Source organism: Microtus pennsylvanicus, chromosome 1 (assembly GCF_037038515.1).
Source record: "Microtus pennsylvanicus isolate mMicPen1 chromosome 1, mMicPen1.hap1, whole genome shotgun sequence".
NCBI classification, from domain to species: domain Eukaryota; kingdom Metazoa; phylum Chordata; class Mammalia; order Rodentia; family Cricetidae; genus Microtus; species Microtus pennsylvanicus.
This window is the reverse complement of record NC_134579.1, coordinates 220,891,732-220,906,020: the sequence shown is the minus strand read 5'-3', so window position 1 is coordinate 220,906,020 and position 14,289 is coordinate 220,891,732. Positions and strand designations below refer to the sequence as shown.

Below are 14,289 nucleotides of genomic sequence, written 5' to 3'. Positions count from 1 at the left end.
CCACACTTATACTTTGATAATCCTGAAAATCCTTGAGGTTTCCTCTTTTGGTGTGCCTTTGTACATACCATTCCTTATACTGAGAACACTTTCTCATCTGAATAAGATACCTTCAACTGTATACCTCAGCTTTAATTTACATTCCCCAATAACATACACAGCATCAATTTGTTAGTCTGTTTATTAAATTATGCCTTTCCTGGGCCAGTGAGATGGCTCAGCTTGTAAAGGTGCTTGCCACCAAATCTGATGACTTGTGTTCGAGCCTCAGGACTCACATGATAGAAGTAGAAAACTGACTCACACAAGCTGTTCTCTGCCCTTCACACAAGCACCATGGCATAGTGTGAACACACACAAATAATTGTAATGTTTTAAAAGCTTAAAAACATAATATTATCTCACTATACAAAGGATTAGAGATAGCACAAAGCAGATATACCAGGCAATAAGGTAAAATAGAGTGAAATATTAATTCAAAGGAAAAGTATAGGTAGAAATTAAAGTAACACCAGGTATGTATCTATCTTCATACTTTTAAAGCTATCTTGCTTTAAAAATATTGGGTTCTATAACCTGCACATGTAATATATATATATATATATATATGCATACACACACACATACACACACACACACACACACATATATATATATGTTTTAAACAGGGCTTCTTAGCAATCAAGCTCAGAAAGAAACTTGGCTGTGTTTGTTTTTCCATATGTCAGAAATAAAGCACCACTGTTTGTTTCCTAAATGAGGGATGATTTATTACATTAAAAAGACTGGTAATTTTAAAAGTTCCCTTGTTTGTTCTTGCAATGATTCTTAAATATAACTCCATAATTACTATAACTTTTTTACATTGATTTCCTAAGAGTATGGACCATATCCTTAGATCGTTTGATATTCTCTAGTGACTCATTGGATAACCAGTTATTGGCTATAATATAGGCTAATACTTTGTATAGATACACAATTAGAAATATATCTACATTGTAAATGGAGACTGATCATTTGTTTTCTGGCTGCCCAGACCCGAATAATCACATAGAAACTATATATATTACAACAATGTTTGGCCAATAGCTTAGGCATATTTCTAGCTAGCTCTTATATCTTAAATTAACTCATTTATATCAATCTGAGTATCGCCACAAGGTTGTGGCTTACCAGGTAAGGTTCTGGGCATCTGTCTCCTTTGGCAGCTACATGGCATCTCTTTGACTCTGTCAACTCTCGCTATATATCTTTTCCATCTTGGCTATATTCTGCCCTGCCATAGGCCAAATCATCTTTATTCATCAACCAATAAAAGGCATATACAGAAGGGCATCCCACATCATCCACATTTACACACAAGGAAGAAAAAGTGTAACCAAATGGACGAGTATTGTAATAATGATATTTGGAAAGCCCACAAAGTAGCAGATATATCATGATAAACACATTGAGAATGCATTTTCTATGACTTTTGGCTAATGCTGTGGATATTTCCTATCTCAAAACTGAGAAAATTAAAAGTCGAAATGAGTTTTTCAAGGGATTACAAGTAGTCAGAGGCAGACCCTGGGATAAGGACTGGTACTTGATCCTAGCTCTTAACTTTCTTCTTTGGTGTGGAGTAGACTGATTACATAGATTTATATATTTTATATAAATATTTATTTATTTAGCTAGTTTTGAGACAGGGATTCATTATGTAGCCCTAGCTGGCCTAGAACTCTCTAGGTACATCAGGCTGACCTTGAACTTGTAGAGATCCACTTGTACCTGTCTCCTGAGTCCTGGATTAAAGACACATGCTACAAGGATGACCAAATTGATTACTTAATTAGGGCAAAATCATGGGAGTGCAGTCTTTCACCTGACAGAAATGCCCTGGGGAAGGCTTTGTCACTGTTTTCTGGTTCTATACATTTTATTCCAGAATTGTTCTGGGAAAAGCAACAGTTACCTTGGAAATGAAATACTATACTACAAAAATTTGTTCTCTGTAGAAGTGTGGTGGCACATCCCAATATCAACCACTTTTTTATTTTTTAAATTGGGACATTTGACTGATTTTTCCAGTATATTTGATAGGCTACGACTCAGCTTTATTCACTATATCCAAGAAAACTCACAGCTACTTTGTGAGAAGGTAACTCTGCTCTAGCCCAGTTATCTTTTACTAACAAGGGCTTGGCTGTTCTTACCTGAAAGTTGCCAAAGCAGCTCCCTCCAGGAAGAGTCACATAACTCACAAAGGGAGGCCCAGAGGAGGGCATTGACTCATACACCACCAGGCCTTCACTGGAGAATGTGGTTCTCTGCTGCTGCTTACTTTCCCAAAATTCCTGTAACATTGACACAACATTCACTGCAAAAGACAAGAAGTAGCATCAGTTATGAGGGTGGACACATACTGGCAGAAACCAAATGGTTAAGGCTGGATTTTGGGATGTGGTAGTTGCTATTTAAATGGGACATATGCACTATGAGGTTTGCGTTCAACTGTGAAGACTCTTTAGTTAAGCATATGTAAGGACGCCAAGATATGTAACTTTAAAATGTGGGTATTTTCTTTGTAAATTACATTTTTATTGTGTGTGTGTGTGTGTGTGTGTCGAGGGGGGGGGGCATGTACATGCGTTGGCACCTGTATAAAGGTCAGATGGCAGCTTTGGGGAGTTGGCTTTCTCTTTCTGTTATGTGGTTCCCCAGAATCAACCTCAGGTTGCCAGACCACGTGGCTGAGCCATCTGACTGGACTGTGCATATCTTGTAGGACTCAAGTGGTTTTAGTACCCCAATTCTAACAAGGTTGCAGTGTATCAAATTTATTTTATAAATGATATTAATATCCAAATTTAAAATCTGGTAATTCATCTCTGAAATTTTGCCTTAGTAGGCTTTTTCCAGATCTGTGATTATCTATAACCCATATCCAATTTCTCAGACTCAAACCTGAAAAGAGAAAGCCACACTGTGAAGATGTAAGAAATGTAGTATTGGGCTGGAGAGATGACTCAGAGGTTAAGAGCATTGCCTGCTCTTCCAAAGGTCCTGAGTTCAATTCCCAGCAACCACATGGTGGCTCACAACCATCTGTAGTGAGGTCTGGTGCCCTCTTCTGGCTTGCAGGCATACACACAGACAGAACATTGTATACATAATAAATACATATAAATAAATAAATAAATATTTAAGCCGGGCGGTGGTGGCGCACGCCTTTAATCCCAGCACTCGGGAGGCAGAGGCAGGTGGATCTCTGTGAGTTCGAGACCAGCCTGGTCTACAAGAGCTAGTTCCAGAACAGGCTCCAAAGCCACAGAGAAACCCTGTCTCGAAAAACCAAAAAAAATAAATAAAAATAAGAAAAAGAAATGTAGTATTAATCTGAATTTACTATTCATATGACTTAAGAGAAATTCAGAAAGGAGAAAACTCTTTTATATTCCCTCTGCCCCAATCTAAAGTAGAATCAAAGGCAATTGTCAAATAAGCAAGAGACTGGAAAAAGCCATGAGTGAAACTAATAACATGGAGTCTTGTAAAGCAGGGTCTGTTAGAAGATTTTGGAAAACACAGGAATGGTGAGGAGGGCCATGTGTTTTAGATTAAATGACCTGTGATAGCCTGCAGAGGTTCCAGATCAAATTAGGCTGGTTTGTTTATCCTGTACTGCAAATTGAATTGGGGAAATTAACAAGGATAATAGAATTGTGGAGTCAAAAGTGACCTTATGAGTCATGTTGGCTAAACTCTCCCTGATGCAGGAATTCCTTGCCAGCGCTGCTGCCAGACAGCTGTCAGTCTGGCCTGTACCTGCATCGGCCACGCTTGGCACAGCAGTTTCAGTCACTGGGGTTTCTATGGAAAGGTGAGCTGGTGTTCTTCCCTCTAAGATTTATGCAAGGAGTCCACTGCATTTCTAGAGAGCTCACAGCATATTTGGGGGCAGCATTAGATAGATATCTGTCAGTTCTGCTTGAGGGGCATTTGCTCACTGCCATGTGTGACTAGGACAAAAGGTTCCCTTGAAGTATCATGTAGGCTTTACGGTTGGGACTGGGGATTTGGCCAAAGGTTATGCATTTAGAGGCAACAGTCCAAGATTTTTGGTGGAAATCTCCTTTTTCATGTGTGGTTTGGAGGAATATGTAAGCACAGCACTGCTCGATCAAGAAAGAAAGATGGCTTGAGAATTAAGTGAACACAGAGAAGGGTAGCAGGGGAGATAGAGAAGAAAAGACTAAATATTGCTGACGTAGGTTGTGCTCCTAAGTCCAGCGTTGCACAACCCAGGCTCTTTGCTTTGCAGTGAACTACCCAAAACAATCCATCTGCTTTTCCCTAAGCCCCTTTGAACTGCTCTTTGATACTTGCATCTTAAAGTGTAGCAATGCAGGGTCTGTGCATTAGCTCAGTGGCAGAGTGCTTGTCTAGCAAGGTGAGGCCCTAGGGTTTTCTCCAGTACTGCAATACACTTTTGTGTGTTTCAAAATCCTGAACATTGACTTTTCCCTGGAAGTCAGGAGTGTCACAGAGTTTGAACTAACAGCAAAAGCACTGCACATCCACACCCCTAAGCTGTTTCCAAGACAATAAGGCTCTAACACCTTCTCCTTAGGGCTATGATGTGTCAAGAATGTTCCTAAGTCTTCTAAGGAATTGGATACCTTTGTAGCTTAAAAAACTATTTTAATATTCAAGTGTTCTGGGAAATATTTTAAAAAGATAAGCTTAATACAGAAAAAGTAGATTAAGTGGAATATATGTGCAAGTGATTACGTTGAAAATTGGTGAATATAGAACTTTTAATTTGTTTACAAATTTAAAATAGTGTTTTATACCAGTTGATAAAACTCAAAGTGGAAATTAGATATTTTTGTATGTTTGTATTTGGCCCACATCCTTTTCTTCAATTCAAGTTCTGAGAAGACATAGACTTTTTTTTTATAAAGAATCCAGTTTATATCTCTACATGCAATTGACTGTCTAGATTCATCAAGAGAGATTCTGAAGCCTGAATCCTGAAATGGAAACCAGTGAGGGGTCTTTTGCTCAACTAGTCGACAAAGATCACTATCTTCAAATTCTAAGTTCATCTTTGAATGAGATTGTTCTGATTGGAGCAGGAAACTGAAGACTCATGATTATCTAGGTAGGACCCACATAAGAATTTTGGCCCACACAAATTATTTGCATTAAGAGTTCATAAGTGTGGATTTAGATTTCTGAATGAATAAAAAAAGCAGCTTTTGAATTTTTCATTATGCAACCATAAAAGATTCCTTTGATGGTAGTAGAGATGTCATCACCCTGAAAAGTGCAACATATGTGCATGAACACAGACAATGCATCTTTCTCTTTGTGTCTCCTCTGTGACTATAAATCAGGATGAATGGAGTGAAGCACGAAGAAGCCCAGTTTTGCTATCTGCAACGCTAAAGGTTAGTTATGTAAGAGGGTGTTCTATTTATAGAAAACAGGCTCTTTTTTGTTTATGGAACATCAGCAAGATTTATAGGCTATTTCAAAGGAAATATGAGAAGAGGAAGAGGATTCATTAAATAGTTTAGTCTTTAGAAGTCTCAGTCCCAAATTCTGTGTACCCCATGTTACAACGTAAACTTGAGCTACCAAGTGTGTGATACTCATCTCTACGTCTAGGGACTCATCTGCATGTGTGTCCAGCTCTATAAGAAATATTTCATGCTCTCTCTCTCTTGGATATTGCTTCTTAGTCATACTTTTGACTTATTTTTTTAAATTTTTACTCTTTTCTTATTGTTTCTCAGCAGACAATGAATGAATAGAAATACCTCACTAAACCTTGGAACTATTGGTGGTGACTGGTTACTGAAATTTTCATGTTATAGTCAGGCTGCTGGTAAGAATATCTTATGTTAACTGTCTCTGCTTAGTGCTACTTTTGGTTTTGAGTTACCATAGCCTGGCTTCCTTCTACACCACTCCAGTGATACATTTTGACAAATATTGCCAACTCAGAATTTTCAGGCTTTTTATTTTATTTTATTTGACTTCTTAGCTAATAATATATATTTCTGTCTTTATCTGTTCTTTTGGCTAGTGGTGGACAGTACACACAGTGTGAGTTATGTGTGTTTTACGCTCAGAACCAAGGTTGCAGTGCAGTCATGTGATGCAACATAAACAATCAGGGCTCTGGGAACCTTGGATTCAGTATGCATTTGATTTTTAATTAACTTTTGGCCATTACATATTCAAAAACACTTTGCTGTTACCAACGGATTTTGCCACCCCCACATTCAGTCGACTTCACATGGGGTCCCCACAATTGAGAAATTGTGGTCTATGACACATTGTTTAAAGGTATACATTATTTCTCTCAAAGTTTAGTAAGGTTCCTTTTCCAGTCTCTATTTTCTCTCAATGGTATTAAGAGCAAAAAGGTTTTATCTACAGCCAGGACAAGATTTACCCGGTAAATCTAAATGCTAAATGGAAGGATGCTAGTGACCCTTGGCTGGATACCTGGAGAAAGCACACAGGGACAGTTTGGCTGATGCTGCAGACAGAACAAGAAGATAAGCACTTACATGTTGCTAAGTGATGGGGCTGCAGTAGAGAGGTATGAGGTCCAATGGTTGCAGCGGCATTGTAAGAAAAAATAGGACTATTGGGTGATCCTAGAAACTATATAAAACCCAATTCTGTTTCATGGTATTTATGATCTTAGAACACTGAAAATAGAGGAAGCAATTTACTTCTAATTTATGTTGTTTGTAAAACTTATTAATCCATTTCCCTGCCTTGGACTGCTTCTTTGTATACAGTGGTAAATCTCCTCAAGATTTTGAATGTTTTGTATACAACAAAATAGTTTGCTACACAGTTTACTGTAGCTAATATAATTTTTCTTTAATATATTCTGAAATTTGATAATAACTGCATTTTGGGAGTAATAATTAGACTGCCCAGAAGTTCTTCTACATGGGAGGTTTTCATTTTCACCTTCCTCAAGTTTCCCTTCTTTATTATAAAGTCCAGTTTGAAACATTCACAATTAACCAAAGAAGACATGAACAGTATAAGACACCTTGACTATCTAAACTTTGACACTCGCCAGAAAAAAATCCTTTCTTGGCTTCAGCAAGAACTCTCTTTACTTGTCTTTGAACTAAGACTTATTTTTTTCTCCTACCTTGGCTGTTTTCCCCACCCCCATACCTAATTTACCCCACATTTCAGATGAAACACTACCTCCTCCATCATGCCTTACTCATTGAGTGTAACCTATATGCATCTCCCTTCCCAAGCTCTTATTCCATTAGTGGTCCTGTGTCTTAGCACTTAATCTCCTATAAACCATGCTCATAAAATGGATATGGTGCTCCTGGCTACATTTATCAAGTCTGACTTGGCTGGCCTTTCTTTTGGCTATAAGAATGGAATGTTTTGTGGTAACAATTCATCTAATAAACTATAGTTTTCTGTGACTTAACTCACAGCAGACTATGGGGTCCTGGGAGGAACATGCTCTGGTTCATTCTACTCTGTGCCATTCCAGGTTTACAACCAAGAAGATAAAATTATCCTCTTAGAAACAGTCATTGTTCATTCGGAATCTCAACAACACTTTGCATGGTCTGAACTAGAGCTAGCTGTGTGATTGACTGAATATATAGGAAATAAGTAAATTTCACTAGTTCAGAATAGGAATAGGAACAGGAATTAGAGGAATAGGGGAGTTCTGTAATAGGCTTTATGTATGAACCCTAGTGTTACTGAAACAACATGGCTGTGATGGTAATAACCTGCCCCCAGCTAGATGGGACGCTCCAGAGGTGGTTAAGAAAGGAGAAACCTAGCCAGAGTCAGCATGTAACAGATAGCTGTGATCTCACGTGAGCTGTATCTTTATTAACTATGGTTTAGGAAAGTTGTAAATATGATTGTGGGTCCATTTGTCTTTCCTTTAATTGATTTATGCTCCCTGCACTGTACTGGAAATATCGTGAAGGATCAGTGGAATAGAACATCCTAATTAACAGACAGTTATGTACTGTCACAGTCTATGTGTGATCAATAACCCTGAAATATAAGAAAGTTCAAAACAGGCCTTTCAGCCCACAGAGATTTACAGTCTGCCTGAAGAAATATTATATTAATTATGTAATTAATGAATAAAATATTAAAGCTCCAAATTGTAGAATAGAATGAATAATAATGTTTAAAGTGTAAAGAAAACATGGCACAGTAATTAAATAATTGCAAAGTGAAAAGAAGATGGATGTGGGCTGATGATGTGGGAAGTCTATCTGTATATGTGTTGCTTTATTGGTTAATGAGTAAAGAATCCGCTTTGGCCTGTGATAGGACAGAGTAGAGGTAGGCAGAAAAACTAAACTGAATCCTGGGAGAAAGATGGTGGAGTTAGTGAGATGCCATGTAGCCCCCTCCAGAGACAGATGCTGGTTGGAACTTTATGAGATAAGCCACAACCAAGTGGCAATACACAGATTAATAGAAATGGGTTAATTTAAAGTATAAGAGTAAGCCAGAAATACACTTAAGCTATTGGTTGTTGGCAGGAGGAGGCCGCTTGTTGGTTTCTGGCTGCCCGGCTAGCTTAGACATGAAATAATCACACAGAAACCATATTATTTAAATCACTGCTTCACCCATTAGCTCTAGCTTCTTATTGGATAACTCCTACATCTTAATTTAACCCATCTCCACTAATCTGTGCATCATCAGCAGTCATTTCTCTGTGGGTCCTGCATGTCCAGTGAAGCAGTCCAGGCAAAAGCAATTTCTTGCACAAATGGGTAACCAACTCCATAAGCCTCTTTGATGCCCATTTTCTTCTTGAAGTAACTGGTGCTACCAGGAGCAGACATGTCTCACTGTCATGAAAAGTTGTAAGTTCTTAAACATTTTAAATGCTGTATTCTGAAGGTCTCTAAAAGATTTGAAGAATACCTATCTAACTGAAATATATCTGTATACATCTAGAAAATCTAACTAACATGACTACAAGCTTGACTATTATAGATGATTATTTATTAAACTATATTTCTTAATTATACATTACATTTTTTAAATGAACTACAGAATCACAACACCTTAATCAAGACCAGAAATATACATATAACAAGATTGACCTTAAATTTGTATCATTTAACCAAGATCTATACCAATGCAAATTATTTATAGCTATATCATATCCCCCTTTAAATGTAAACAAACATTTATAGACAGTATTTAAGAATATGTACGTACTTTCTCCAAACTGTTTCCTGCTCTTTGTTGGGCAAAGTATTTTCTTTGTGGGAGTATTTACAGCAATCATTCAGGGGATCTATTTCCATCAAACTATACTGGTCTGGAAGAAATCCACAGGTTCTCATCTTCTATGAAAACAAAAGAACCTCTTTTCCAAAGCAACATATCCTTAGACTCAAATTTTGAAATCAAGATACCTTTATGTTGGTTTAACTTAGCAGTCCATACAATGAAATGTGTCTCTGTACTTAGCTCCTTCACAGTCAATAAATTCAAAGAAGACACAATAATATACATAATCAAGACTCTCTGTGAGTTTTCCATCTTTAAGTGGCTTGTTTTTTCTTTGCTCCTTTTAATCTATGACTATCTATACTCTGTCTCTTAAAAGACTTTATTTTTTTTAAACGATTTATTTTTTATACCTCTCTATACTCTTTTTTTTTTCTCTTTCTCCCAAGCCAACATACATTTATCCAACACTGTGACCCATGTAGTGGTCTTTTTTTTTTTAATCTGGATTTGCCTTTATTGCATATCTGTAATTATTTTCCGACCAGAAGTGGTTTTTAAAATGCTAAGCAGCTTGGTCTCAGTGGCCCTGGGTGCTGGCTCCACCTCTCTCAGGCTTTAAATATAGTGGAGGTAGTTTTCCTCTGGCTCTAGGACTGCCAGGTGGGAGCCATCCTCACCACCTAAACTCTGGGTAGCACCATGCAGCATACAAACCCTTTTTTTTCTGAGTAAAAGCTAAATCCATCATGCAGTACACTGCGTGGCCTGAAAATATATCTGTGTATGGCAGTCGCTTGTTGGTTCCTGGCTGCTCCGAACCAAAATAATCACTCAGAAAAGCATATTATTTGCAACACTGTTTGGCCAATAACTTGAGTGTATTTCTGGCTAACCTCATATCCTAAACTAACCCATCTCTATTATTATGTATATCGCCATGTGGCTGTGGCTTACCAGCTAAAGTTCCCAGCATCTGTCTCAGGTGGCAGATCCATGGTTTCTCTCTGACTGTGCCCCTTTTTCTCCCAGCATACAACCTAGCTTTCCCTGCCTTGTTCTGGTCTTCTCTGCTGTAGGCTCAGAGCAGTTCTTTATTCATTAACCAATAAAAGCAACACATAGACAGAAGGACCTCCCACACCAATTAGCCTAACAGTATTGCAAATAATATAGCATCTGTGTGATTATTTCTAGTCAGGGCAGCTGGGAAACAAATCTGGGTGGCCAGTAAGCAGCTACCCCCAACAGGCTGAGAGTTCTAAGGAAAGTCTATGTAGGAGGAGAGCCTAATCTGAGTTTCTCCTTAGGGAAATGAGATAGGCACTGGAAGAAAAAAGAGAAATTATACTCTCAGAGAAGTAATAGTGGCATTAAATTAAAAAATAAGGAGACATTTATTTTTAAAAAGAATTACACAAGAAGGTGATAAGAGAGTAGATTAGAGATATCTGGGAGTGTCTGGGTTCTTTATGTCTGAAATGATCATCAAGTGCTTGGCCATAGGGGAATGTGAATGGTGTAGAAAGGAACAGGGGTGGAACTGTGAACAGTAGACAAAGACCAGGTAAAATATAGAAAAATTTAACCATAGATTTATAAAATAAATCATGAATCTCAACATTGGGCAGTAGATAAAATAGTGGGAAAGTGGGAAAGCAGAGGATGCTCTCTTGCAGAACTTTAAGCAAGAGCAAAGGAAGGGCTCAGGCAGGCAATCTGATGCTCTGCAGAAATATAGTTCAAGGTGGGAGATAAATGATCTACACAGTGAGCTGCTCCTGAAGAAAGGGCCCTGTATGTCCTAGCTTACTCTCTAGGGCCATGGTTGGCAGCCACCTTAAGAATGAGTTTTCAAGCTGGGTCATGGTGGCATGTGCCTTTAGTCCTAGTACTTGGGAGGCAGAGGCAGGTGGAATTTGAAGCCAGCTTGGTCTGCAGAGCCAGTTACCAGACAGTCAGGGCTACATAGAGAAACCCCATCTTGAAGAAAACAAAACAAACAAAAACAGCGAGCTTACAGCAAAATCCTTCTGGAAGAAAAAGGTTCAGCTCTTTCATTTTTACTTCTGAAGATCCAAAGGTCTCTACCTATTACAGACAAACAGAAGACTGGGAATAATTGGTTTGAGCCAGAAAACTGGTTATGACTTGGATGTACATTCACATGGAGTGATATGTGGGCCATGGTGCACAGAAGAGGGTTACATTTAGAAACTGCAGCCAGAGCTCTAGGACAGATACTGCATGGCCAGACACATGGGATCACACAGTATCTAGGCCTCACCATCTCAACACAGAAGCCATGTCGCAGCGGATACAAGAATGCTTATCTAGCATGAATCCCTTTCTGGTGTAACCTGTTTGGACTTTGGAGCAAAAATGACTCCATATCTTTCTTTTCTCCATGCCATGTAAATTGTAAACTAGAAGCCTGGAGGAGGGAGGGAAGAAAATATTATCTCATCTTCTAATTCCTCAGATGAAGAGGAACATCAACAATTTTCAGTATTTTTTAATCATTTGGCTTTGTGTTGGTTTTACTGTGTTTTCCCCTTAGTCTTATTTTTTCATTCCTTCATCCCATATGCTTTTATTCTCCCTTTGTAATTATTAATTTTTGTTGTTAACTCCTCTAGATTATAACCACTATGTACCTATCCTTCTGTGTGCATCTGTGAAGCTGTTTTCAGAAAGTTTTAACTGAAAGAAAAGACAACCTGAATGTAGGCATCACCATCCCAGAGGTTGGAGTCCTGTACTGAATAAAAGAAAAGAGTGAGATGAACACTAGCTTGTGTCTCTCTCTGCTTACTGAGGATGCAATGTGACCTAGCCTCCTGCCATCATGCCTTCTTTTTGACATGGACTGTACCCTAACAAACTAAAGTCATCAGAGAGGAGGGAGCCTCAGTAAAGAAAATGCCTCTATAAGATCCAGCTGTAGGGCATTTTCTTAATTAGTGATCAATAGAAGAGGGCCCAACCCATTGTGGGTGGTGCCATTCCCAGACTCATGGTCCTGGGCTTTGTAAGAAAGAAACCTGAGCAAAGCAAACCAAATTCATAAACACATTAAAAATCATATATCATGAGCAAGGTGATTTTACATCAGAAATATAAGAATGGTTCACCATAAGCAAATTAATAAACTTAATACATCATGTAAGTAGAATCAAGGAAAAAATGAATTGGATATACCCTTTTCAAATGAAGTATAGGTGGTCAAAAAATACATAGAAAATTCTTCAACAACTTAAAAATCAGAAAAATACAGTCTGGAATCCATTGAGGTCCCATTTCACCCCATTCAATGGAGCTGAAGATCATCTTGTTAATCAAAGTAAGTTAGATTCAGAAAGACAAGAATCATGTGTTCTCACATGTGCAGGATGTGTCTGGGTCGGCTGGTACATGAGAATACTGAAGGAAGCACTATGCCTCCTATGGGAGGGGATGTATGTATGGTTCAGGCAGTGGCTTTTTCTTAGAGCTTTGTCTGACTAAAGCTGCATCTTCTAAAAGGAATTCAATTGTTATAACAGCACTTCCTAGGAACTTCACCAACCAAAGAAGAGCACAGGGAAGTCTGATACTATACATTTTATGAGATCTTCTCTGGGATAACTTTCATGGCTGTGGAAACATGTTTTTCCCAACCCATAAACATGAGTAAGCTTTCCATTTATTTGTGTTTTCCTTAACTTCTTTCATTGTTTCATTATTTAAAAATTTATCTTTATTTTTACTATATTTTTATAACTTAAAACAATTCTAAATGTAAATACAGTTTGATCATGGTCTCCTGGTGCAGGAGAATTGTCTGTATTCTGTCAATCATGTTTTAAATAAACGCTGATTGGCCAGGCAGGAAGTATAGGCGGGAAAACCAGACAGGAAGTAGAGGTGATACAATGAGAACAGGAGAATTCTGGGAAGGAGGAAGTTGATTCCTCCCAGTCCTACACAGACCACCGAGGAAGCAGGATGTGATCTGCCAGCTGAAAAAGGTACCTAGCCATATGGCTAAATTAGATCTGAATAATGGGTTAATATAAGCTACAAGAGCTAATAAGTAGCCTGAGCTAATGGGCCAATCAGCTTTATAACTTATAGAGATCTCTGTGTGATTTTCTTTGGGGCTTGCCAGCTGTGAGGTACTGGGTGGGACAGAAACCCCAACAAGCAGGCTCTTCATGTTACAGTCCCCTTCCCCCATGTTCTTCCAGAGCTGAGAAGACGTTTTATTACATTAAGCAAACTTTATTCATGGTACATACCCTCTTTAACCCCCTTATTACTGCATCCCCACCCTCTCCCAGTACACCTCCTCCATCAATTCTGAAACTCTGAATGCTATATAAATTTTATTTACCTGACACTTCTTCATATCACATATTTACACATTTACCTTTGCATAAATATATCACTAAACATAGTTTTCCTCTTGTTTCCTGTTTACATATGCTTATACTTGGTTTATAGCCCAGTTAAGGAACCTGAAAGGGCAGTGGAAACAACTCTTCCCCTCTCCTATGAAGGAAAGGTGCTGCCAAGATGTACCATCTCAAGATGGAACATGATTTGCTAAGGATTAAGTTGGAGTAACTCAGATTTTTATAATAATTTAAAATGACCCACAGCTGGTCCCCCTGTTGAATCAAGTGGGAGACAAAGATGGAATGAATGTGAAGTTCCTTGCCCATTGCCCTTGCTGAAGGCATTGAACTGCCGGTTGGGGACAGTGATGAGCAAAAAGAATAAGGAAATTTGATTCACATAGAAATACAAGAAAAACATGAAGAAGAGAAGGAGGAAGAGGAAGATGAAGAGGAAAAAGAAGAGGAGAGTGAAGATGAGGAGGAGAAAGTAACAACAGTAAAGGTGATGAGAAAGATGAAAAGATGTTAGATGATAGAGTCAGGGAAAAAAATAGATAAAAAGCCAAGCAAAGACATTTGCTCAGACTCTGAATATGACTCTGCTGACGACTGTACTAAAGAAGAGTGGGCTTACAAA

At 38.3% G+C, this 14,289-nt stretch overlaps 1 protein-coding gene across 1 annotated transcript in view; it reads right to left on the bottom strand.

Moving 5' to 3' along the window:
• Lix1 (limb and CNS expressed 1) overlaps positions 1–14,289 on the bottom strand; it is a 56,030-nt gene that overhangs the window by 32,935 nt on the left and 8,806 nt on the right. The window contains exon 2 of the mRNA XM_075951818.1: positions 2,199–2,362. Coding sequence (XP_075807933.1) covers positions 2,199–2,362 — 164 coding nt within the window. The remainder of the gene's footprint in view (positions 1–2,198; positions 2,363–14,289) is intronic.